Source organism: Erythrolamprus reginae, chromosome 3, assembly GCF_031021105.1.
Source record: "Erythrolamprus reginae isolate rEryReg1 chromosome 3, rEryReg1.hap1, whole genome shotgun sequence".
NCBI lineage: Eukaryota > Metazoa > Chordata > Lepidosauria > Squamata > Dipsadidae > Erythrolamprus > Erythrolamprus reginae.
In genome coordinates, this window is record NC_091952.1 from 208054699 (window position 1) to 208082669 (window position 27971).

The 27971-nt window shown below is 38.9% G+C and overlaps 1 protein-coding gene across 1 annotated transcript in view; it reads right to left on the reverse strand.

Annotated features, from left to right (window-relative positions):
* The window catches only part of PRKDC (protein kinase, DNA-activated, catalytic subunit), a 114195-nt gene that overhangs the window by 22985 nt on the left and 63239 nt on the right, over positions 1-27971 (reverse strand). Inside the window, exons 53-72 of the mRNA XM_070747733.1 lie at positions 27543-27667; positions 27298-27447; positions 24879-25052; positions 22911-23009; positions 22325-22535; positions 20309-20471; positions 19766-19975; positions 18039-18151; positions 14447-14578; positions 11629-11808; positions 11028-11239; positions 9651-9789; positions 8005-8193; positions 7166-7390; positions 5806-5914; positions 5034-5145; positions 4408-4591; positions 3840-4014; positions 3457-3647; positions 1988-2168 (exon numbers count right to left, since the gene is read on the reverse strand). Of these exons, the coding sequence (XP_070603834.1) occupies positions 1988-2168; positions 3457-3647; positions 3840-4014; positions 4408-4591; positions 5034-5145; positions 5806-5914; positions 7166-7390; positions 8005-8193; positions 9651-9789; positions 11028-11239; positions 11629-11808; positions 14447-14578; positions 18039-18151; positions 19766-19975; positions 20309-20471; positions 22325-22535; positions 22911-23009; positions 24879-25052; positions 27298-27447; positions 27543-27667 (3274 nt within the window). The remainder of the gene's footprint in view (positions 1-1987; positions 2169-3456; positions 3648-3839; positions 4015-4407; positions 4592-5033; positions 5146-5805; positions 5915-7165; positions 7391-8004; positions 8194-9650; positions 9790-11027; positions 11240-11628; positions 11809-14446; positions 14579-18038; positions 18152-19765; positions 19976-20308; positions 20472-22324; positions 22536-22910; positions 23010-24878; positions 25053-27297; positions 27448-27542; positions 27668-27971) is intronic.

Sequence of the window (27971 nt, forward strand, 5' to 3'; positions counted from 1 at the left end):
TACTCAGCTGGGAAGCGGCCCGAGCGAACGGCTTGTCCGCAGCCTGCCCACGCCGTTCGCTCCCCCTCTTGCTGGCGGGAGGGCGAGAAGCCCTCCCCAGCACCCGCTCGCCCGCCCTTCGCCGCTCGCCCGCCCTTCGCCCGGCCACCCGCCGTTCGCTCGCTGCTCGCCCGGCCACCCGGGTTCGGGGGGTTGCTGGCAAGCCGCACATGCCGGCGGCGACGTTTTAAAACAGCCGCGCCGCTTTCCAATGAGTCCCGAAGACAAATGCGGAAGTTTGACGTTTGTCTTCGGGACTCATTGGAAAGCGGCGCGGCTGTTTTAAAACGTCGCTGCCGGCATGGGCGGCTTCCTAGCAGCCCCCCAAACCCGGGTTGGGGGTCCGGGGGGTGCTGGCAAGCCTCCCATGCCGGCGGCGACGTTTTAAAACAGCCGCGCCGCCCCCAATCTTCGGCTCCTCGCTAGCGCTGCGGAAGTAAAAACACCATCTGCGCATGCGCAGATGGTGTTTTTACTTCCGCAGCGCTACTTCGCGAAAACCCGCTCGTTGCGGGGGGTCCTGGAACGGAACCCTCGCAACGATCGGGGGATCACTGTAATCTGAAATGTAACAGTGTCCTGTTTAGTATTAAGATAAGGCAGCTGAGTTAGAACCTGACTTAGTCATGTTTGGAGTAGATCCATTTAAATAATTGGGAGCAGTTTGTGTGATTACCCTTAAGAAAACTTTCTGGGATTAATATACTGCCATAATGTACATTTCTCCAATTCTTTGCTATTTCTATGGGTCAGACACACATGCCCAGAAAAACACAGCAAATAGTATATATCATCTGTACTATTTGCTATTTTCCTGGGAGGCAAATTGCTGGGAGACAGAGGCAGACTATTTCCATCCTTGCTTTCCTCCCCACAAACTAAGGTGCATCTTATATTCCAGTGTGTCTTAAACTCTGAAAAATACAGTAAGTAATCTCATTTATTCAGACATTTTCCTGCATTATTTATTTAAATTGATTACCTTTTAATTTTAATAATGATACTTTTTTTAATGTAATTTTTTTACATCTCTCATGATTTTTAAATACTTCTATTTTATCTGTTTCTACCTGTTTTGCTTTGAAGTACAATATCCCAAGTATTGTACTCTTTCCAATAGGGGAGGGGCTTTTAACAACCCAAACATTTTGTTTGTCATGTTCTGAACATTTTTCCTGCCTACTACATATTAATTGGCATTATGGGGCATTTAAAATTAATAAATACAAGTATAGGTGAAGTAACTTAAATATTTTCTTAAATGTATCTTATTTTTTTAAAAATTACAAATCAATCAAGTTACATTTTTATATTGCACCAAAACAGAGTAAATTTTAGATAGCATGAAAAAAATAACAGGAATGTATCATTAGCATGGTGAGAGCTGGTATTTACCAAAACAAAATAAAGATTAGAACATAAGACTAGCTTTATGTTGCTACACGTGATCAACTAAAGGTGACAATGTTAAAAATGACATACAGTGTTCTCTTGATTTTCGCGGGGGATGCGTTCCGAGACCGCCCGCAAAAGTCGAATTTCCGCGAAGTAGAGATGCTGAAGTAAATACACTCTTTTTGGCTATGAACAGTATCACAAGCCTTCCCTTAACACTTTAAACCCCTAAACTGCAATTTCTCATTCCCTTAGCAACCATTTAGATTATTACTCACCATGTTTATTTATTAAAGTTTATTAAAAAAATATTTATTAAAGGCAAACTAAAGTTTGGCGATGACGTATGACATCATCGGGCGGGAAAAACCATGGTAAAGGGAAAAAACAGCAAAGTATTTTTTAATTAATATTTTTGAAAAACCGTGGTATACCCGTTTCGCGAAGTTCGAACCCGCGAAAATCAAGGGACCACTGTATATCAATCTGAATTGAATCTTCCCTGGCATTTGTTACAGAACCGAAATAATGAACAAGTCATCCTTCAACCTACCGGCAGAATTCTGTTCTTCTTTGCGGAGATGACTATCACAGAAATTAGCCAATGTCATATAAGCATCAATAATTCCACTTGTGTCTATGTGCTCAAATGACATGGACTGTATTTCTTCCTCAGCTTTTTTCACAGCCCCACTGAAGCACAGGAAAGCTCTCTTGTTCAGCCCTGCTATCACCTGAAATTAAATATGAGAAATCTGGGATCACTATCATAAACCACAAAAAGAAACAATAAGAAACAGAATATAAAATCATAAAGTTTATGTGTTATTGCTTATGTGGGTAATGGTTTTCATTCAACATTAACAGATGAAACTAAGAGACACAAGTGGGAACACCCTGCTCCTGTTTCTTATCCTGAACCAGGATTCCCTGGAAAATGTTTTTTTAAATATCCCAACCAGTCTGACTGGGCAGGAGGGCATACTCCATTCCCATCTGCTAAGGAGCCTTTGAAGACTTAGCTCTGTGCTAAGTCTTAGCTCTGTGCTGAAACCTGGGGACCTAATCTATGACAGAGCCAATTTTTTTGGTTGTGCTGAGTAACCAATTATTGCTTTTGAAATTTTGGGGGGAGGGGGGAAAGACTGCTGTGTTTCTTATGGGTTTTTGGGGGACATATTTTTATTATTTTTTATATTGTTAGGTGCTCAAAGCCATATACAGTGATACCTCGTCTTACGAACCCCTAGTCATATGAACTTTTTGAGATAGGAATCTGGGGTTTAAGATTTTTTTGCCTCTTCTTCCAAACTATTTTCACCTTACGAAGCCAAGCTGCCGCTGCTGGGATGCCCCACCTCCAGACTTCCGTTGCCAGTCGAAGGCTCCCCTCGCTGGGAAACCACACCTCCGGACTTCCATTGCCAGCGAAGCACCCATTTTTGCGCTGCTGGGATTCCCCTGCTGGGATTCCCGTGCAGCATCGCAAAAACATGGAAGTCCGGAGGTGGGGTTTCCCATGGAGGGGAGCCTCAGGGGAATCCCAACAGCGCAAAAAACGGGCGCTTTGCCTGGCAAAATGGGTGGATTTTGGGCTTGTACGCATTAATCACTTTTCCATTGATTCCTATGGGAAACATTGTTTCGTCTTACGAACGTTTCACCTTACGAACCTCGTCTCGGAACCAATTAAGTTCATAAGACAAGGTATCACTGTATTTGAAATGGGCAGCCGTATAAATCTTCTAAATAAATAAGCACATAAATAAATGTAAAAGGAATCACTGAGAGCGAAAGGAGTTAAAAATAGACAATCTCAAAAGTTCACCATGCTTCTTTATTAAGAGAGTTTGGTTCGGCTTCAAGTATTTCCAGAGTTCATGAGAACAATAATATCTGCTGAACTTGCTGCAGTGTTTTTGCTTTTATATCATACATTTTTGACAAGGTTATAAAAAATTCTCAAATTCTACCTTCATTTTTCTAATTAGGCATATGTATTTTAGGAAATGGGCATCTTACTTTTTCAACATTATCAGGTCTTTCTTCTGAAAGCATCAAGACTTTTTTAGCCTTCTCTTCTTCAATTTGGTCAAGGCAAGTTGGATCCTTGGAAAGAGCATTGGCCATTATATGAAAAGTGGTTCCCAAGAGGAGGTTTTGGTTACGGAATGTAACAGCATTATTGCTCAAGCTGCTCATTTTAATCTCATCTGTTGACAAAAATAAATATAAAATTAGTATGCCGGTATATTTATTTATTTAATTTATTAGATTTGTATGTCGCCCCTTTCCGTAGACTCGAATAATATTGCATGCCTAGAAAACACAACCAAGAATCTTTTCCTAAAGTCAACATCGTGGTGTTCTTATGTAGTGATGGAAAACATACACAAACCGCTTACCCAGTAGAGGGACAGTTTTGAGTACTGTAAGAATTTGTTCAGCACTACTTTGGCTCCGACTGCGACTATGGCTAAAACAACAATAGCTGTGGTTCCATTTTACTCGCCAATCTTCACAGGTCTTAGAATCTCCATGCAAATCCTTCAGGAGCTTTAAGGCTACTGAAAAACTGTTCTATTTTGCAATCCAACAGGAGAAAAGAATGAAGAGATTACTATAAGGGAAGGGAAGGGAAAATCTCTTAAGTTCAACATATGAAAATTAATAGCAATAATAAGCATCACAGTGCTAGTAAGGAGTTTTTTGAGTGATCATGTGTTTTATTTAAATGTTATTAATTCAAAAGATCAAATAAGCCAATTTTTTGCTCATTTGTACATACCTCTGAATGTATCTCAATTCAATAAATTGTGGTTAAAGCAAATCTTAGTATAATGGTAGGTACCCACAGCCCTGCCATTCTAAAGAATATCTCTCAAAGCTGGCACCATATATTTTGATGAAGGGCTATATTATTCAGTTATGTTTCACCCCATTTTGTTCTCATAAAGTAAAGGTCATATATACCTGTTTCCTAGCACACTCTATCATCTTCATTTTCATAGCAAAGTTGCAGTTTTTAATCACTGTATGTTTATCTTCATTCGCATTATCCGTTTCCATGCTGAAGGTAGCATCTCCATCTAATTCCATGCTATCATCTTGGTGGGTACTAGAAAATTTCTCCTGAATTTTGTCAAGGAAAAAGCACCTGCATAAAAATTAAGAAAAGATTGAGAACTCATCCAACTTTTTAAAAATGTATTCTTGTTTTACCTCATAAAATGAGAACTGGGCATAACAATGTGAAATACTAATGATTTTATTAGAGCTCTAATGTCCTCCCCAGCCAGTTTTAGCAGTAAAAGTCAGCAGTTGAGAGCAGGAATTAATCCACAGGTTTGTTTCAATCTGAATATATAATTGAAACTCATAATAAAAGATATTTTAAAACTTAAAAAGGGTAAATGTTTTTTATTTAAGAAGCCTCACAAATTTGCAGAAGTTCTCAAGTTGTGGCTCTATTTCCCCCCCAAGCTGATAGATCTTAAGGGACCAAAAAGTGCTCTTGGAAAAGAGATTTTACTGGGGATATTCTTGGGTATACAATTAATATATGTAAACATCAATAACTGAATCAGATTGTTTTTTACCTATTTGTAATTATATCATCCCAAACGTTCATAGGATCCATTTTGGTATCAGGGTATCTGTTTGTCCAAATATTGAGAAATCTCTTAAGAGACGCCCAAGAAGTTAAATTACCTAAAAAGCAATAATTGAAAAAACATTAAATATTTAAAACTGTCAGCAAGTGAAGAATCACATTTTAAACTAAATAATTCATTATAGTTAGTAACAGATTTCAAGCTCTGTAGGCATATTATTCTATTAATCAGGCTAAACCATAAACAATAATGTACAAACACAGTGGCACATTATGCTGAAGCCAAATGAAATACATTATATGAACCAAATACATTTCTAATACATTTGTTTTAGAAACATCAGTTTAGTAATGTTTAGTTTCTGTCATTAGAAACTCTTTTTAATACTTTTTAATACTCTTTGTATATTTAAAAAACTGTTTTTATGTATGATATACAGCAATAGTTTCATTCGGGCCGTTTTTCGTAAAAATGGGAGTGTTTTTGTCTTCCTCCAACCGCGAGGAGCTCTCTACAGGCCGTCCAAACCTTCTTCCCATCCCATTTTTTACCAAAAAATGAGTGAAAAATGGACCCGTTTTTGCAAAAAATGAGGTGACCAGAGGATTTGGGAGGCCAGGAAGGACAAAATCTTTTTTTCTTACTTACCTCTTTGAAATCTTGTGCACGTCTTATATACCAGTGTGTCTTACAGCCCGAAAAATACAGTACTTGCTACATAACAAGAGCACAGCATTATGGGGGACAGGGCACTTACTTGGTTTACTCATAAAGTTGATGAAGTCTTGTATTTCAGTTAAAGCCTGAACTGACTGCAGTTTGATCATAAGGCTGTGGTACAATAGTGAATCAATATTGGAGTAGTTCTGTGGGACAAAAAGCATTCCATTTTGAATTTTTATCTAATAATAATAATCAGTGGATTTTGTTGGGTTTCCCAGATGAACAATAAACGTTCTATGAACTCATTTATTCCAGCTGCGAGAGCAATCATGGGCTTCCCAAGGTATGCCCATGTTACACCAACACTCCTCAGTCTGCATTGGTTGCCGATCAATTTCCGGTCACAATAAAAAGTGTTGGTTATGACCTATAAGGCCCTTCATGGCATCGGACTAGAATATCTCCGGGACCGCCTTCTGCCGCACGAATCCCAGCGACCGGTTAGGTCCCACAGAGTTGGCCTTCTCCGGGTCCCGTCGACTAAGCAATGTCGTTTGGAGGGACCCAGGAGAAGAGCCTTCTCTGTGGCGGCCCCGACCCTATGGAACCAGCTCCCCCCAGATATCAGAGTTGCTCCCACCCTCCTTGCCTTTCGCAAGCTCCTTAAAACCCACCTCTGTCGTCAGGCATGGGGGAATTGAAATTTCTCTTTCCCATAGGCTTATAGAATTTATACATGGTATGCTTGTATGTATGAGTGGTTTTTTAAATTGGGGTTTTTTAGATTGTTTTTAATATTAGATTTGTTTACATTGTCTTTTTATATTGTTGTTAGCCGCCCCGAGTCTTCGGAGAGGGGCGGCATACAAATCTAATTAATAATAATAATAATAATAATAATAATAATAATAATAATAATTGCTGCTGGATGTGGTGGATCCATACACCAAACTTCTGAATGACATAATACTTCTGATACAGAAGTATACCATTAGCATGATATTTAACAAATTAACTGAGTTGGAAGGGTCCTTGTAGGTCATCTAGTCCAACCCCTGCCCAAGCAGGAGACCCTATATTATTTCCAATGAATGGCAGTCCAATCTTTTCCTGAAAGACTCCAGTGATGAAGCTCCTACAAGTTCCAAAGGCAAGCTGTTCCACTGTCAGAAAATATCTCCTTATTTCTAGGTTGAATTTCTCCTTGGTCAATTTCCATCCATTATTCCTTATCTGGCCTTCAGGTGCTTTGGAAAATAGCTTGATCCCTTCCACTCAGTGGTAGTCCCTTCAAATATTGGAATACTGCTATTAGGTCTCCCCTGGTCCTTCACTTCACTAGACTCTCCATGCCCAGTTCCTATAACCGTTCTTCATGTTTTAGTCTCCAGGATTGGTTACTCTTCTCTGCACTTTCTCCATGTGTGATATTATATTCAATCCTTTTGACTCACCTGCATGAACACTTGCATGGCATTTTTGACATAATATCTGGCTCTATCAAAATCATCCTGTAAAATGTAGAGAAGACTCAACTCTTGGCTATAATACATTTCTATTAGAGCTTTCTTCTCTTTGGCTTTCATAGCCTCATCAATAAATGTCAATAAAGACTGGTCACTGCCTCCATGGAAGAGAAGTTTCAACTTGCTGCGAATTACATAGGGTAAATAGGCCTCCTAAGATAGTAAGAAAATTGAAATTATGTTTTTGAGTAGTAAAACATACATTAGCATTAAATTGTAAATGCTACCAAATTATATAATTTAGATATTTAAAAATATATAAATGCAATCAGATTCTCTCACATTAAGTTTAATATTCAAACTGAGAATTCTCCCACCCCATAGTGGGTACAATATTGTACATACTGTAGTTTAATGTATTATGCAAAGCAATTGCTAGAGGAAAGGTCAATGGTTTAATTAAACCCTTTCCCTTAGACCAGCGTTTCCCAACCTTGGCAACTTGAAGATATCTGGACTTCAATTCCCAGAATTCCCCAGCCATCAGTTGATGGCTGGGGAATTCTGGGAGTTGAAGTCCAAATATCTTCAAGTTGCCAAGGTTGGGAAACACTGCCTTAGACTACGAGTGTCAAACTCCGCCATGTCACATTGCCATCATGTGACATTGTCCCCATTTGCAGAGCTGGGGTAGACGTGGCTTGTGGGTTACAAATCCAGCCCAAGGGCAGCTAGTTTGACCACCTTGTCTTAGACTCATAAATTTAACATGAGAACAGAGCCATAGATATATCTATATATCTATCTATATTTTTAAAAATGAAAACCTGATAGAATGGATCATTCCATATTTTATTTAGGTCTGCTGGTTGCCCATTATCAATGTTCACAGTTGAGCAATATTCCAGAGATTTCCATTCTGTCAAATGATTGTAGCATTCAAGAGATGCAATTTCCCAGAAATCCTTTTCTGCTTCGGTTGGCTCATCACCAGGCCATTCCTGCATAGAGAGTGCCTACCGAAGCAAAAAGAAAGTTGCAGTTTAGCAATTAATCCAGAGAGAGGCAATGTACGTTAATGATTAACCTAGAGCAAAGCAAGCAAGCCCGGAAACCCTTGGATGAAATCCCCATAGTTTAAAAAGTTGCTTCAAAATTGTAATTTTCAATGTAAAAATAAATAAATAAATGACCTGTTTTAATGCAAATGGAATTAAATGATTTAGTTTTAGTTTTCCTGGACCATCTATTAAAGAACTGCAGCTTGCTTTCATCAGTTAAAGGCTGCTGGAAAAAAAATGTGTCTGTGATTTATACGAATGTATTTATGGAATTCGGAGTTATTTTTGCCCATGAAATTGAAATATGTCTATGAAATAAATGCCATGAGTTAGGGACATCGAAAGTTTCTTACAGCAGGTCTAGATAGATCAGTATTTACATTCATCGTATTACAGAATATACTGCAATAAAATACTTAAGGATATATTAAAATATATAACCCAATGGTTATGAATGGTGGAGCAGTATCAACATATGCCATGATACTAAAAATAGCTTTTATGAACATATTTTTTAAAAAAGATACAGGATGGAAGGTATATATACAAATATTTTGTTTCCAAGTTTTTAGGCCAGTAGAAAAATCTGGGTATGTCTAATAATGAGCCGGGGTGGCGCAGCAGGTAGAGTGCTATACTGCAGGCCACTGAAGATGACTTGTAGATCTGAAGATCAGCGGTTCAAATCTCATCACCGGCTCAAGGTGGGTAAAATGAGGACCCGGATTGTGGAGGCAATATGCTGGCTCTGTTAAAAAAAGTGCTATTGCTAACATGTTGTAAGCTGCCCTGAGTCTAAGGAGAAGGGCGGCATAAAAATCGAATAAACAAACAAACAAACAAAACAAACAAACAAACGTATATCAATCATTGGAACAATTCCTTCAACAACTGTCACATGGTGCTAATCAGGCGCATACAGTAGCCTATACTGCAAAATTTAAGATATGAAATTACCAATAACTGGATCACGTTAATTTATCATGATTAGGATGTATGATAATGATATTTAAGAAGAAAATGGGAAAGAATATTAATCACTGTGTCCTTTACCGAATTCCTGTTTTGGATTATTGTTTTAATAAAGAAGCTTCATTAGATGCCTCTGGATAGTTTTTGGCTTGAATTGTTTTAATAATTACTTTTGATTCAACCTCATCTCAAAGGTTATTTGTCAATCGACCCACCTGTCTAAGCATATTAATAACTTATAAAACTGCATTTAAAAATCTTTATAAAATTCAAATACGTTTATGCACAATTTAGGTTCCTTGTTTTTTCTCAGGTACCAATTATGCTGATTAATAATACTTTGATTCTGAGAGTCTGTGTTTGCACTCTTAAGTGACATTCAATCTTTGTTTCCCCTTTTATGTCCTTGAAAATGTTGTTCTTTATAAACATAATTGTACCTTATCATACAGTTTAGCTGCCTCAGCATAATCACTTTTTGCTTCAGCTAACAAAGCATTGTGGGTAATATCCTTTGTTCCAATCTTTCCACTAAAAATACCCCGGAGAACATCATAATCTCCAACAGATCGATAAAGCCTACACACATTTGGGGAGGGAAAAACTTCAAATTAGTACAATGATTCATTCCTCAAATCAATGACGTTTAGCTAATTTTCTAAAGACACAGATAAGAACAAATTTCATAGCTCAGGATACAAGCTTTCTATATTGATACCGCTTATATAATACATACTACCATCATCGTCACCTTAACGAGCAAATCCTTTTTAGTTTGAGAAAAGAAAATTTTGATGACTGCCAGGATCAAGATCAGGTGATAGCTAGCAAGGGGAAAGTTGTTCCGAACTAATTGCAAATATATGTAAAGCAGTGCCTGGCTTCAAGTTATAACCTCCACTATGAAACTATAATTTCATAGCAGTCAGTTTATTACTAATACGATCAAGTCCAAAATCACCCTGACCCCATATGCTTTTTAAATTTTCTTCTATTTTATAAACTATTAACATTTCTTAAATGCATGGATTGTGTGATTCTCTGTCAATCAACTGCAATTAAAGTAGCCAGTAGGCTCCTTTGGATCTTCCCCTCATTCAAGAGATTTATACTATTTATCTTTTCATTTAATTTCAGTTTTGGTCATGACTAAAATTTGCCACCACCATTAGCATTATTAACTACCCTGGGCAGAATCTGTTTTAATAATTTGCAACTAAGCTAGGTTCTCCAACCTGAATAAGTGTGTTGCTTGATGTGTCCAAAGTTTTGTACCAAGGACCACTTAATCCTTTGAACCAAAACACAAATTGGATAGTGCCATGGTTGAATTAACTGTCTGCCTATTGTATTTGGTGCCCATGAATTTCTGACCTTGAGTTCAATGAGTAGAGGATAAATAGTAAATTAAACATGGTGTAAAATAACATTCTAAAGCTTTTAATAACATCTTTGATGTAGATTCTTATCTTTAATTTTTTTCTTTGTAATAATTAGTAAAGGGTTTAGCAATTTGACTGTATTTTAAAGTTTGTTTTTGCAGTAAGGCTTCTAACACAGTGCCACTTCTTAATACTGGATAAGCCAAGATATACTTTATAAATGCTATCTATATAGAGATTCTTTATCATTTAATTAAAATCAAAGCAACAGAAATTGTAACTTGTAAAGTAAAAGGCAGTCCAAAATTCTAACAATACGCAACCAAAGTTATCATCATTATATTAATTTCAATATTAATTTTTACCCAACTCTAAAACTTATGTCCCACTTAAGGCAAAAATCTACGAACATTTTGCTTCTCAAGGAAGCCTTACCTAGCAAGTTCAATCCACCTGGTTACATCAGGTGACAGTTCTGTCTTTCCACGCATTCTTTTGGAGGGAGGCTGCTGCTCCACGGGAGAAAGGTGAACCAAAGCTTGTTCAAGAAGAAGGATGCCCACCGGTTGCTGTAAACTTGCTAAACAGCTAGTACTTACACTGTCATAGTTGAGATCTAGCAATTCTTTGTGCAGATAAGTCATCTCCTATTATTAACAGATAAACAATTAATGAAATTGATTGCATTCTGAGAATGGAGTAATACTGAGTTACAATCAGTGAAGGGCTACCAAAATTTTTACTATCACACTGTGGGCGTGGCTTATGAAGGATGCCCTGAATTTTCTTTCAACTTCTTTCAGTGCAAATTGGGTGCTCTGGGGTGGAGCTCCATTTTCGCTACCCCACTGCGTTCCCCCACATCCAGGCAGCAGCTCACCCCTGGTTACAGTCACCATTATTAATTATTGAAGTTTAAAAAAAGAGATCTAAAGTACTTCGCTTGTGTTTTGTGCCTGTCTTCATTCATACTACCCATAAGTATAAAAAAAAGAACTAAGAAATAAATTCACAAATATAATATTGAATGCCATACCAGGATGCAAGCTATGAATGGTGGGAAATACAACACAGTGGTGGTTAAAAAGTGATTGAAGTCATGTAATAGTTGCTGGATGATATTATTTCTTTCAGCCTGAGGCTTGGATTTTTTCATTTGTTCCAGAATTCCACTAAACAAGCTGCTGAAGAGTTGTTTAGCCAGTGTGGGATCTTTCTGTAAATTGCAGACATATAATTGATATGATTGCTTGCAACATTCTGCAAAAGTATTGTCACAGTGTAAACAATATTTAAATTAAGTAATGTACTGTTTCAAATTGAGGAAAGTAATGTACTGTTTTAAATTGGATGAATTTTTAAACATTTTGTGGGAAATATTAGACAATAACAAATAGGTTTTATGGAGTCACAATAAACATGAGTTCTTGTAAAAGGTATGTTTTAAAAGGTGACAAATACTGAATTGCAAGAAACCCAGTTGAATAAGAACACATTACAATTTACATAAAACATATTGGTTCTGCACTCTAAACTGGAGATTACGATTGTCTGTGAACTCTATGAAAAATCTGAAAGTAAAAGAACCAAATGAATTAAGGGATTCAAAAAAATATGTATTTGCTGTTTTTTATATTAATGTGCCAATTTATTTGCTGTTTTTTTGTTAGTTAGGCCAATCTTAATGGGTGAAAATATGATTCCCAGGGAATTGCTTAATACAACAAACAAAAGCATCAATTTCTGTACATTGCTTGCTGACTCTCCGTGAAGGACCTGAGGTTTAATCATGTTCGGAATCCATGATTCCTATGAGGATGACTTAAAAGAGTTAGGATTTCGGCTCTTTCAACAGAGAAATGGGGGGGCTGCCATAAATAATTCTGCAGCCATTCTTGTCTTTGTGGCCATTATATTCTTTGGGGCAAAGGGGACATGTAAGACAGGAGTCATTTTTGTCAAGATCAGATAAACCATAATAAAAACCAGGGTTTGTGTAAGCTGCTTGCTCTACAAAACTGTCACAGAGCAGGAACTCTGAATGCCTGGTTTCTTGAAATTGTCAAGACTGGTACTTAATACAAATAAATGATAATTTCAGGAAATTCCAATTATAGATTGGTATAAACTTGACTTGATGGATTAAATATAAAATTGGTAAACATATATCTGTACCACCAGAAGGAGATAAATTACAACAAAATAAATGAATGAAATGGAATTTGAATAACTACCATTTCCTTTTTTATTGTATAGGATATTAATTTGAAACAACATATAAAGAACTTAACATGAATTGATATTTTTGTAACATATAAGTAAATGTGGAATTTCTAGGGGGCATTTAGTTATAAGAAAAATAGGGATTAAGAAAATGAATGATGAATAAAGATAATAAGGGAAAGAAGCAGCATTATAGTTTAGATTCAAGGAGTAAGAGATATAACAACTAGCGGAGGAAGTAAGCTATACAGTGTTCCCTCGCTTTTCGCGGGGGATGCATTCCGAGACTGCCCGTGAAAGTCGAATTTCCGTGAAGTAGAGATGCGGTAGTAAATACACTATTTTTGGCTATGAACAGTATCACAAGCCTTCCCTTAACACTTTAAACCCCTAAATTGCAATTTTCCATTCCCTTAGCAACCATTTAGATTATTACTCACCATGTTTATTTATTAAAGTTTATTAAAAAAATATTTATTAAAAGCAGACGAAAGTTTGGCGATGACATATGACGTCATCAGGTGGGAAAAACCGTGGTATAGGGAAAAAACCCGCAAAGTATTTTTTAATTAATATTTTTGAAAAACCGTGGTATAGACTTTTCGCGAAGTTCGAACCCACGAAAATTGAGGGAACACTGTAGTGGTAAATTTAATTTGAAGACAAAGTAATACTGTACATGTAATCCAGACGACAAAATTAGGAAAAGGAGGCAGCACGAGACAAATAATAGACACCTAAAGTAAAGATATAAAAGAATGGATACGAAGTTAAGAAATAAGAATTATAATTATAAAGGGTAAGATTCAGAGAAGCTTTTCAGTCTGTCATGTAATAGAAATAGAATTATTCACTCAGGGAAGGATTTTGAGGGCATAAGGGGAAGTAGGAAAGAAGGAGAGAAAGGGGAGAGAGTAGAGGAGAAACTAGAGAAGGAAGAACAGGAGGAGACAGTAGTAGAAAAGGGAAGAGAAGGTGTAAGAAAGTAGGTAGCCACCTAAGATAGAAAGAGGGAATTGGAGAGAGGAAAGATTGACTGGATAAGGAAAAGCAAAACTGGAATGTAACTTAGCCTATTGTATTTAAGAGATGACATATGCTTATTAAATTGTATTGAAGGTATATGATGTGTATGATTTTAATGTGGAGAAAAATAAAAAAACCTTTTTTTTAAAAGACTGGAACTTAAATAAGCATGAAATTATTTGAAGAGTCCAGCCTCTGAAACATGTAAGAAGAACACACTAATGGTTTCATTAAGTAACACTGAGCACTTTAAAAGGCCTCAAATGTCATACAACATTTTAAATTTGAAAGGTTTGCTTCAGAGTTATTTGATATATAGTGAGAAAACAATCACTTATTTTTCTAAATGCAATAAACTAAAAAAAAACCTGGAATCAAACACTTCATATTAAATGATGCACTAGGACTAAACAATTATAAAAACAATTTTTTTTAAAAGAAATATTGTCTAATGCCTGGATTAGATTGATTTGATGCAATAATAGAAAAATACAGGGTCTTAAACAAAAATATCCAATTTGAACTTTTAGCATAGTGCTCTTAAATTGCATTCACTAAAATTGTTTAACTCAGAGTTATTAAGAGTCCTTGATAAAATAGCCTACCTGTGCCACAACCTGCAGGGGAGTAATTAGACTGCTATATTCAATCTGGATGTCAGGCAGATCTCCTTGTCTGTATTTCCTGTACAAAGTAATCTGAGCATCATGCTTTATTTTCAGCTGGGTTTTTATTTCCTGCAACAAATTATCATTTTGTCACAAAAATAAAATAAAAATAAAATAAAAATATGCACCTCACAGCCGTTTAAATTCCTAATTGTCTCTCCAATGCTGCCTCTGACTAAAGTGGAAGCTAGAGTAAGAGTGACCATACTTAACTAATGACTCCATCTTTTTCCTGTCATTTGGCTTTCCCCCAATAACTGTAAATAATGATGACTGAGATTATAAAATAAATGTAATGAGCACCTTGCTTGCTATTTTAGAGTGTTGGGCAACTTGATACAGGCTTCCATATGCTGACCTTTTATTCTTTCTTACAACCGATATAATGCTTCTTTTAGATGCCAGTTTTATATATATATGCTTTGGTTTTATTTTTTAGCTTAGACCCTTTTTTTAAATAACAGATCCCACCCACCTAATGCTGGTCTATAACCATAATAAAGATGTGATCTGATTTGATTTGCCCCTCAGAGTAACCGATGTGCCTTCTTTAGGGCCTGGTGTGGCTTCTTTAGAGATTGTTCCATTCTTCGATCCTCTGGTTTTAGTAGTTCTTCAACTTCACCTGGCACTGTTGCTGAGGAATATAGGGCCTTGATGGGCTCATCCACTGAAGGGACAATGAGAAAGCCAACCAATTTGGTGACCACATTGAAGAACTGTTTATCCTTTGAAGGAGGAGCAAGACCCAATCCTGGTGACATCCACTGGCGTTCGATGGAATCTAGAAACAATTGGGGGGCTGGCACCATAACCATTTCCTGTTGTGTTTCAGAGAAGAGAGGGTCTGCTTGACTATTGGCCGAGGTAGAGGTTGAAGCAGGAGCATCTAGGCCTGCTGCCACTTGGGCTTTGAAGAGCAGAGATTTGAAGAGATCAGGCGGGAAGAGCCCTGATGAAGTCAGAAGATCTGGAGTAGCATCCTCATCCTCTGAAAGATCCAGGAAGGATGCCTCTCTCTCGGGATCTCCTTTGACCTGTTTGTCCTTGGTTGATTCGTCTGAGGATGGTCTTGGTTCCTGGTCTGGTAGTGAGAAAGGGCCTTGGATCGACATTTAGACTGGGCCTGAGCCGAAGTGGAGGCCTTTGAAATTGCAAAGGATTGCGTACTGGCCATGAGGGCTTGTTGAAGCGCTGCTGTGATCATGGCCTGAAAGTTGGCTTGGGCCAGAGGTAAGGGTTGGGCCATATTAAGGACCTGGAGTTGGGTTGACTCCCCAGGGATCTCTTTGGAATGTTCTGACTCTGAGGGAGCTTAGGGAGACCCTGGTGGGATAGGAGCGCCCGAATCCCCCAGAGATTAGGTTGGGGCCTGGATAAATTAGGATCATCTAGTGCCAAATGATCCTTACCTGCCCGTGCCTCTGAAAAAGGAGGCAATGGGGCCTGGTCCCTTTCACAGATCCTGCTCCTTTTAGCAGATCTATTATAGATTTTTTGTAAGGCCGTGTCACGCCTCTTTTGGCCTTCTGAGTGGCCCTAGAAGCAGACTGCTTGGAACTCTGGGGCCTATTAAAGTGAGAGGAGGATGGTTTATCATCGCACTCCTCCATGGTCTTATTTGTCTTTCTGAGGCATTTGCCACTAGAATTGTCCTGAGGGAAATCGCTATTCGCCATATGAGTAAGTGGGAACTACCCTGGAATGGCGATCCCTAAAGAGGCCTTGTCAAAAAGGCTGCCCCAGCCTCGTGGTCCTCGAGGCCTCTGGGAACGGGAGGGGGGGGGAGAGGGGAGAGGATCGGAACATTAGGGAAAGAAACAAAGGTGAGTTTTCTTGCCATTTGTATTTTGAGGCTTCAGATTCCAAGTCCTACACTGCAGAGCTGAGATGGAGGAACAGAGCCGCCTGAAACTTTTTGTGGGTAAACCAATCTACAGGAAGAAATTTAGAGGGGAAAAAACCCTAATTTGGTAGATTTGCTGGTCTTCGGGATGGGAGTCGTTGGCACATGTCCTTCCAGTGGAAGGACCAAATCAAATATGGGCAGGGAAGTGTGGAGCCAGTCAAGTACAAAAAACAGTTTGATTTGGTCCTTCATCTGATTGGATGGAGGAGGATGGAGAAGAGTTACTGCACAACCTTTAAACCAAGCCAGGTATTTGTTCAATTAACTAACATTATCCAAACATATATAAAGGATAGATTGGTTCTCTATGTCAATCTATCCTTGTATAAGATTGCATTTTATGCTTTATGGTTTTTTTCAGTTGTTGTTTAGATATTTTTGCTCAAAGTTTAACTTAGATTCAGGAAAAGGTAGTTAAAATAAAATATTTCTGGAACCACTAGGTACACATTACACGGATCCTCCACTGATCTGGACTGGATTCCTTTGTGAGTCAAAGTGAAGATAATTTCAGTCTCTTGAAATTTGCTCATCCCCTCTGTTTTCAGTAAACCAAAGAACGCCTCAGACATGCTTGCTTTTCATGAAATACACAAGTGCATGTTTTTTACACATCACAAACTTTAAGATGTGTGGATTTCAACTCTCAGAATTCCCGAACTAGCATGTTTGCTAGGGCAGTGATTTTCAACCTTTTTTGAGCTGCGGCACATTTTTTATTTATGTATTTATACTCACTTAGGAGGCCATATGCAATATAGATAACATTGTGATGCATTGTATATCACCCTCTGCAGGGGGCCTCTTATAAAAATAAAAAGGTCAAATATCTATATACACCATCAGGATAGACATAACCAGCTGAGGCTGAGGCTTCATCTTGTGGTGGCAACATTTACCTCCAGTCCTGACCAGGATTAAAAATTGGGACCATGGGGAGGAGTAGCAGCTTCAACTACTCGCCACGGCCACACAATGACAAGTGTGCAGCAGCCTGAGTGGGGACCTTCCTGGGTGTGGATGAAAGGCGGCCTGCTATTGGTTCATCACTAGTGGTTGGAATGAATCCTAGAAAGTGATTGGTCAGTGAGAGTTGCCTGTGTCTCCACTCTTCCTGTTGCTGATAGCTGAAAGGATTGTGAGGGGAATGTTTATGTTCGGATGGAGGCGGGCCGGATAAATAGCCTCCACGGGTCATATCCGGTGCGCGGGCCATAGTTTGGACACCCATGTTTAATTTCCCTACTGCACACCTGATCATGTCTCACGGCACACTAGTGTGCCACGGCACACTGGTTGAAAAACGCTGTGCTAGGGAGTTCTGGGAATTGAAGTCCACATACCTTAAACCAAGGATCCCCAAACTTGGCAACTTTAAGACTTGTGGACTTCAACTCCCAGAATCCTCCAGCCAGCTTTGCTGGCTGGAGGATTCTGGGAGTTGAAGTCCACAAGTCTTAAAGTTGCCAAGTTTGGGGATCCTTGCCTTAAACCATACTTAAGGACAACTATGTTATAATTAAGACTTATAATAACCTTTTATAATTTAATATCAACCCATGAACAGGAACTCCATGTACCAGTCAGGCATATTTGGAAAATTATATATGGAAAACTAACCTTTTCTTGTTTCTGATCAGCAACGCCCTTTCTTGCATAGATCAAACTAAGCTTTTCTTGATCTTTTAAGAAGCGTCTCCGTAGTCTCAGAATTTCTGTGTGTTCATCTGTACCTAATGCACGTAGAAATAAATTCCTTTAAACCTACACAGTAAAACAATTTAAGAAATTACATATTCAATCTTGTTAGCCAAATCCCAGAATTGAGAATTTCTCAAATTGTACGACTTAAGATTTATAATAGGGCAGAGACAGAATTGGAACACCTTTAAGAACCATCTTATTGTCATCCTTTAAGTCATTTTTTTTGGTGATTCCTTTGAACAAGAAACATAATTTGATAATTTCTGAACTGCTTAAATTACCATTTCCTGCTCAACTATTCCCATGCTATTGTACCTGCACAGCTAGAACTATTGTCAGTTATTCACTGATTTCAGTTGTGCCCTTGAAAGTGTTCATATAAGCAAGCGGTGCTGCTGATTAGGAACTACTTAGTAACAGTAGTTCCAGATTTCACAAATATTCTTGTACAGAAGCATATTCCTCTCCCCCGTGCCTAATGAGACTGCTAAGGAAGAGAAGAAAAGGGGTAGGATAGAATGGCTGAAAATATTTATTATGCAAACTTTTTAACAAGATATCTTGCAAAAATGATTGCACCTGTTTCCATATTTAAAATTAAAACTTGATGATTTCTCAGCAATTTTTAAACATAATTTTGGAAATTCAGATTTCCAAAGAAGAAATCTGTTTTAAGCTACATATTTAGATGTATATATATATATATATATTTATTATTATTATTATTATTATTATTATTATTATTATTATTATTTAGATTTGTATGGTGCCTCTCTCCATAGACTTGGGACTCACAACAGCAATAAAACAATTCATAACAAATCTAATAATTTAAAAACATTTTTAAAAAACCCGTTATTAAGCAGACATACATACAGACATACCATACATAAATTGTATAGGCCCAGGGGAGATATCTCAATTCCCCCATGCCTGGTGGCAAAGGTGGGTTTTAAGGAGTTTACGAAAGGCAAAAAGGGTGGGGGCAGTTCTAATCTCCGGGGGGGGAGCTGGTTCCAGAGTCGGGGCCACCACAGAGAAAGCTCTTCTCCTGGGTCCCGCCAAACAACATTGTTTAGTCAACAGGACCCGGAGAAGGCCAACTCTGTGGGACCTAATCGGTCGCTGGGATTCGTGAGGCAGAAGGCGGTCCCGGAGATATTCTGGTCCGGTGCCATGAAGGGCTTTATAGGTCATAACCAACACCATAACCAATTTAATATTGAACAGAGAAATATTTTCATGTATTACAGTGAATATCTTTTCATTAGTATCTCTCATACCAGTATGCACTTGGTGTATTTTTTGGTGCAGTCTACAAAATAGAATTTAAAAATGTGGAAGTTTGGGGAAAGGGCATGCAAATTCATTCAAAATTGCGACATGTATTGTTGATTTACAAAGAACAGATAAGAGACATAGTAATGTAAATAAAAATGCAAACCTCAATATTAGAATTTATTATTTATGGTAGTCTACAAAGTGTTTATTCCCAGTATAAACTTTTTAAAAATTATGCTACTGCTATCCAAATAAACCCTGGTTTTGCCACTGGTGTGTGTGTGTGTGAGTGACCTGATTTGAGAATCATATTGAAAGAGCAAAAAGAATCAGAGTAATAACAAATAATATGGCCCAACAACCTTTAGTTTTACTGTCTACTTCATCTCCTGGCAAACCCAGTCGTTTTTTCCCAAAATTCGGAGTCAATGGTTTGAATGCAGTTTTGTAAGATCTGTCTGTACGCTTGTTAATGAGCAACATGGAAACTGACTCAGAAGAGGAAGAAACCGTAGACTCTGCAAAGGTGTCAACACTGTTTCCTATTAGCCAGTTGAAAGAGTTTCTTCCACCTGTAAAAAGAGCATAAGAGCACAATTCAATGTATGTAAAAGCAAGTTGCCTCTTTCCAGAAAATACTTTTCCTTTATATGGTCCTATTACATACTAAAGAATGACAACAGAGTATTAGTTTTGATAGAAAAACTGAAATGCAAGCATGATATATGAAATGCAAAGACGTAAATGAAAGAAAGGTAATCAATGATATCCAGAAACATATGACAAATACAATTTTGCATTGAATTATTCTTTAATGTGGAAAAACATAATCCTATGTCCATTACGGTTTAACAATTTCATTATGATAATGCTAATGCTTTACAATAAAGGTGTAAGAGACTTACTGATATTCTGGGTGGGCGTAAATTCAAGTTGTTGCTGAGTAGCTCTTAGCCGGCCACCCAAATATCCTTCCTGTGTAACGGCACTTTGGGAAGCCTGAGTTTCCACAAACATTGGGGTAAGAATAGTGCTTCGATACCGCCAATTGGAATCAATTACAAAATCCTGGAGAACAAATATATGAAATACTTGAAGCCCTCTTGCTAATCATTACTCTGATGTCAACACAAACATTATAATCCTATACAAATATAGTCTGCAGAATTCAATTAAGAATAGAGAGATTACTAAATCTTCATATGCTTAAAAGTATATTATTTATACTTTATTATTTTTAAATATATCAAAGATCAGTATATGGGGAAAAACAGATTACAGGTTTGCAGTTTTAATCAACTGTATTTATTAGCTTGAAAAAAACACTACCCTATTTGACATTACTTAAAATAGATTCATTCCTTAAGATGATTTTACATTTTTTAGGTTTTTTTAATGATAGCGTCTATCTATTTTTATTTATTTCCCATCTTTATTATTTTGATAAGTTACTCAAGGCAATTAATGAGACTCCTATTTGCTTCATAACAACAACCCTGAAAGATGAATTGGGCTGAGAGAGAGTGTGAGTGACTGGCTCAAAGAGAACCCAGCTGGTTTCATGCCTAAGGTAGCACTAGAACTCAAAGTCTTGTAGTTTCTAGCCCAGTGGTTCTCAACCTGAGGGTCTGGGACTCCTTTGGGGGTCAAACAACCACTTCACAGGGGTCGCCTAAGACCATGGGAAAGGACAAATTTCCCATAGTGTTAGGAACTAAAGCTTCTATTCTGGCTCCTTGGAACATATTTTTGCAATCCAACCAATCAGGCATTTACAATGAGGATGATTTCCTTCTGACCTTCCTGCCAATCAGCTTAAAGTTCTGTTGAGAGAATTGGCGCTAAACCTATGGTTGGGGTTCACCACAACATGAGAAACTGTATTAAGGAGTCGTGGCATTAGAAAGGCTGAGGACCAATTCTAGCCTGATGCCTGGATGTTAATTTAGTTATAAATTAAAAGTATTTTATAAACATTATAGTTAAAAGAAATTATGAAGTATAGTATGTAAAACTATATATTCTGTATGTTGTATATAAAATCTATATTAGTTACCGTATTTTTCAGAATATAAGATGCACCTCCCCCCAAAAGAGATTGAAAATCTGGGTGCATTTTATACTCTGAATATAGCTTTTTAAAGTTTTTTTCCCCAACCCTAACAATGTGCTAATTATCTTCCCAGCTCTTACCGGCTTGCAAGCTTTTTCAGTGCTACTCTCTCTGAATAGGTTTTTCTAAAGCTCTAACCAGGGGATAAAATGATGTGCTGAAGCTGACCAGACTAAGGATGCTAGCCAGACGAATACCTGGTTGGCAGTTTTTTTAAAAAAAATTCCTTCTTCAAACCTAAGATGTGTCTTAAACTCCGGTGCATCTTATACTCCAAAAAATAAGGTAAATAGTCAAAACAAAATATTTTTTGCCCATTTATTCTCAAATTACTGGTTCACATATTTGTGAACATAAGAAAACATTATCCTTTTCCCCGCCATAAAAAATAATCACAACAAATTATAGGCAGCCCCATATTAATATATGCAATCTTTGTAAATATTTCATAACGAAATTAAGGTATATTCATACTTTTTAAGAGATGCATAACATGTATATGGAATAATGAGTAGCATAATTCACCCTATTCCTCTCTTTCATTTTTATTCATTATGAAGTTTATATAGCAGTAAATTATAATTTTAATATCAATTAAAAATATCAAGGTAAAAACAGAAATGCAGTTGCATGCTTTTAATGTAATCATCAAAATTAATATCTTTGCCTCTGTTCAAAGAATTAACATAAAAAGTACAATATTATGACATAATTTTTTTCAAATGTTCTACTTCTAACTTAAAGCATTTTAGTTTTTAAAAAGTACTCCAATATTCTCTTATAATTTTGCAAAATAATATACACGCACCTGAAATTTACATTCTGAAAGCGGATATTCAAACATTTTTCTAGAATAATCGGGGCTTTTGCTCGTCATTTCAAGGAGAAAATTTGTAGCTAAACTCAAATACTGAGTTTCAATTTTTTCAGAGTACAAACCCCTTAGTAAAGACAACATGCGATCAAGAGTATTTGTTGGTAGTCTAGTTTCATCACTCCAAAAATTCCTAACAATTAATCTGTAAAAGAAAACAAATATGCAAATATCAAATAATCCATAGCTCTGTAAATATGTGAAAAAGTGCATGACATATCTTTATGTCCTTATGAATGGTAAGTGAGGATTACCTCTATATCATTCCCAAATGTAACATAAAAGTTTTGCTTAAATCTAATCTGTATTTTAAAAGGTTCAGAATTTGTTAAGACATTTAGATTGTAATTTTTTATCATTTTGAATAAACAAGATATATATTTCAGTTCAACTTAAAAATTAAATGTGTTATAGAGTTTATTTTGTAAATATATGTATATATATGCACAGTTTTGCAATAGATACAATCCAACTTTTAAAAAGAGAATTCTGATTTCAGAATAAAATTTGCATTACTTACTGTAGTCCAGAATTTTCATCAATCAGTCCTTGAAGTAAACATTCTTTTGCCAATTTCAGCACTTGCGAAGATTCCTCATCTGCTTGACTTTCTGAATCACTGATAAAAGAAAATGCATGCTCTACTGCAGTGTTTCCCAACCTTGGCGACTTGAAGATATCTGGACTTCAACTCCCAGAATTCCCCAGCCAGCATTTGCTGGCTGGGGAATTCTGGGAGTTGAAGTCCAAATATCTTCAAGTTGCCAAGGTTGGGAAACACTGCTCTACTGAACCTTAGTCACTCACACCAGAATACTGATGATGGTTTTCCTCAGATAAAATATATTACATGAGACCACTTAGAATAATAATAAATAATTAAGAAACAGGAAAAAGCTCTTTAGGGATTTACTTTACATTTAGATATGGTTAGTAAATAATAAGCTTCAGCTATCTGTAGGTCTAGGATTCAAAAGGAGGGCTTATAAACCAAAGCTAAACTAAGAACAGGAAATTCATTTTTTTCAATTGCATGTGCTTTGCCTAAGTCACAAAAGAATATTTGAAGCTGCTCTAAAGACTTCCACACTAAAATAAATTCTGAAGATGAACACATCTTGTTCCTAAACTGGTTTTAAATCCTTAGCTTCTTTAATGTCTTTGCCTCACATTCCTTCACTCCACAACATAATTTCTAATAAACGGAGATGATATATTTTGATGTTCTCACCAGTTTTTGCAGTTGTACTCCATATTCTTTCCTCCTTCTCCTCTAGCTATTGTTCTTGTCTGTTTTTTGCAATTAAATACCTTGCCTGTTCTACCAGTATTTGTTGAGTGGCCATTCAGTTCAATTCTCAGCTGCCCACCCAGGGGTGGCTTCTACTTACCTTCCCCACCAATCCGCATCATGACAGAAGCGCACGTTTTGCATGCATCACTTCCTGGAAATGTCACTCTGTGCATGCACAGAACTTTTTAAAAAAGATGGCGGTGCTTATGGCGACACTGAGAGAACCGGCTCAGGGACGTGGCAGGCCTGGGTCGCTGCCAGTTACAATGACTCATACTGCCACATTACTACCAGTTCTATCGAACCTGTCTGAACCAGGAGGAACCCCTCTGTGCCTTCCTCTGCTGATACTTCTACTGTTTCTCTGGTTTTTTAGATTTTATGAGAAGTTTTTCTATTTAAGCCACTCCTCTTTCTATGGAAGTAGAAGATAGATAGATAGATAGATAGATAGATAGATAGATAGATAGATAGATAGATTGATAGATAGATAGATAGATAGATAGGATAGATAAGATAACAGAAATTCAGCTAATGATAGTTTTGCTCCAATGAGCATATGCATGAACTTATTCACATTCTCCAGGATGTTTTCTTCCTAGAGTAGGTTTTGCACATGGCTACTACACAACTGGGTATGTGATGTCTATTTGCACATCCTTACAATGTTAAATGTCAAAACCTGAATGTAGGTAGACCCATTATGTAGCCTTCAAATATAAAATAAAAAGTTAATGAATGCGAATTCTGAAGTTTCCCAAGTAGTGGAAAAAGAGAAATGAAAGAGGCACTGAAATATTCAACTGCATTTTCCAGCTTCCACCCACCTCCCCATGAGCTGCAAATCTGCATTATGGCAGAAGTGAATGTTCTGCAGAAGTATGACCCAGGCCTTCCCAATGCAGTTCCCAACACTTCCTTTTTCTGCTGATTTGGGCAAAAAGAGTTTATAGATATTCTGTGTGGAATTTATGGTAGAAATGAGTTATTGAGGCATTTTGTTCTGTGGCTTTCCAAACTGTAAGAGAGATAGATGAAAATGGAGGAGGAAAGAGACAATTGTGTTGGGTAGGAAAAAATAAAAATAAAGAAAAAAGAGACTGATCAACTTTAGTTTTTTATTCTTTTTTTGAAAGAAAAGAATTCTAATCAAGGCCTATTTATTTATGACACTCTCAATGCTCTGATCTTTACCTGTAGTTATCGTAGATCCACATGAGCACATCATACATTTGAGCCCGACATAATGGTGAAGGATGAGAAATGAATCCAGTTATTGAAGGAAGTAGCTCTAATACTTCAGCTGGTTTTAGCTTAGGTAACATCTTGTGCACAATATTTAAGCATATTGTTTGCCTTTCATCGTCTCTAAGGGGGAAATGAATAAAACACCATTACTGCTTTCATTATTAATCGTTGGGGATTGTATCAAATGGCCTATTGAAACAGACAAGAGACCTAATTCCAACATCTGTTATCAGGCAAAATGACAAAAAACCCTTGATCTACTCCCACTTTCTTAAGTGGAGTTTGCTCAAAGACATTTTAATATGGAGTACAGTGATCCCCCGGTTATTGCGTCCCCGACCATTGCGAACGGGCTACATCGCAATTTTTCAACCCGGAAGTAAAAACACCATCTGCGCATGTGCGCCCTTTATTCCTATGGCCACGCATGCGTAGATGGTGTTCCCCGCCGGGCAGATCAGCTGCTGGGCGGCTTCCCTGGGTCTTTCCCCTCTTGCTGGCGGGAGGGCGAGAAGCCCCCCCCTCCAGCACCCGCTCGCCCTTCGCCCGGCCACCCGCCATTTGCTCACTGCTCGCCCGGCCACCCGGGTTCGTTTGGCTTCGGGACTCAGTTGGGAAGCGGCACGGGTGTTTTAAAAGGTCTCCGCCGGCATGGGGGACTTCTTAGCACCCCCCCAAACCCGGGTTGGGGGTTGGGGGGGTGGTAGGAAGCCCCCCATGCCGGCGGAGACCTTTTAAAACACCCGTGCCGCTTCCCAGCTGAGTCCTCAAGCCAAGCGCAGAAGTTAGCCTTGAATCCCTTTGAATCCCGCCGCTTCTGCTGGATACGGGCGATGGGCGGGGCGAGCTGCCACAGCCCCTGGCTTCCGCGCCGCTCGTCCCACCCACCGCCCGTATCCAGCAGAAGCTGCTGGATTCAAAGTGCTGGGGTGGGGGGCTGTCGGGACACCCCCCACCCCAGCACTTTGAATCCCGCCGCTTCTGCTGGATACGGGCGATGGGGGGGCGAGCTGCCACAGCCCCTGGCTTCCGCGCCGCTCGTCCCACCCACCGCCCGTGTCCAGCAGAAGCTGCTGGATTCAAAGTGCTGGGGTGGGGGGCTGTCGGGACAAGCCGCGCACAAAGGCCGAGGCGAGGCTGAGCAGGAGGAGAAGCCAACCAGCAAGGCGGTGGGCTGGGAGCCGCAGGCGAAAGGAGCTCGGGCATCGGAGCGCGGCGCCAGGCATTGTTCTCCGGACCCCGCCCGCTCAGCCCCGCGGCGGCCCTTTCCCTCTCCAGGCTGCGGGCGGGGTCCGGAGAACAATGCCCGAGCTCCTTTCGCCTGCGGCTCCCAGCCCACCGCCTGTCTCCTGCTGCCCGGTTTAGCCAGGACACGAGCGGCGAAATGACTTGGAGGAATGTGAAGCTGAAACCGGCCAGTTTCAGCTTCACATTCCTCCAAGTCATTTCGCCGCTCGTGTCCTGGCTAAACCGGGCAGCAGGAGACAGGCTTTGAGTTTTTGGCTGCGGGGGAGAAGTAGGACTTTCCTAACTCCCTCGCCCCGCAGCCAAAACTCAAAGCCTGTCTCCTGCTGCCCGGTTTAGCCAGGACACGAGCGGCGAAGTGACTTGGAGGAATGGGAAGTCCAAACCGGCCGGTTTCAGCTTCACATTCCTCCAAGTCATTTCGCCGCTTGTGTCCTGGCTAAACCGGGCAACAGGAGACAGGCTTTGAGTTTTTGGCTGCGGGGGGAGAAGTAGGACTTTCCTAACTCCCTCGCCCCGCAGCCAAAACTCAAAGCCTGTCTCCTGCTGCCCGGTTTAGCCAGGACACGAGCGGCGAAGTGACTTGGAGGAAAGGGAAGTCCAAATCGGCCGGTTTCAGCTTCACATTCCTCCAAGTCATTTCGCACCCCCAACCCAACCCAGGTTTGGGGGGGTGCTAGCGAGCCCCCCATGTCGGCGGGGACGTTTTAAAACACCCGCGCGGCTTTCCAATGAGTCCCGAAGACAAACGTCAAACTTCCGCGTTTGTCTTCGGGACTCATTGGAAAGCCGCGCGGGTGTTTTAAAACGTCCCCGCCGACATGGGGGGCTCGCTAGCACCCCCCCAAACCTGGGTTGGGGGTTCGGGGGGGTGCTAGCGAGCCCCCCATGTCGGCGGCGATGTTTTAAAACAGCCGCGCCGCCCCCAATCTTCGGCTCCTCGCTAGCGCTGCGGAAGTTAAAAACACCATCTGCACATGCGCAGATGGTGTTTTTACTTCCGCAGCGCTACTTCGCGAAAACCCGCTCGTTGCGGGGGGTCCTGGAACGGAACCCTCGCAACGAGCGGGGGATCACTGTATTCTACCAATAAATAATTACAAATCATACCATCCCTCACCTGTGGCTCATGACTTGGTTGAATTCCTTACTCTTCAACTCTAAGTACATACCAGCTGTTTCTTGAGCACGGCACATGACTACTTCCAAGCAATGAGTTTTCATTACTCCGTGAAGTTTTGGTAGCAGAAAGAAGACAGAAGTCATAAATCTTCCCATGATGAAAAACAAAAAGTACCGGAAGTTAGACCAAGGTATTAAGCTCATAATCCCAATAGTACAATATCACTCACAATTCCAATATACCTATCAGCAAGAGAAGGGAAATTCTTTGTGATTTTATTCAGGCATACAATAAATTTGTCATCTCTGGTATTCTGATGCAGCTTTAATTGTTTTATGACCATGTCATAAATTGGACCTTCAAATGTCTGAAAAATTGAAAAGTGAATGTAAAAAAACTCACATATTTTGGCAATAATTAAAACTACTGCTGCTAATTGAAATTTATTCCCTCGGTTCTTTTAGAAACATGTCATAAAAAGGACCTTTCTTTTTCAGTGTCTGTAAATCTTCATTCAGAGACAATGAATGATACTTTTATCATAAACTATTTTTTACACAGCTTCTTAAGAGTTAAATAGCTACACTGGAGAATGAATTCTGGACCAGAAGGATCTTTCAAGATACACAGCAAAGTAAATCTAATATTTTGTAATATCACTGTTCTACAGT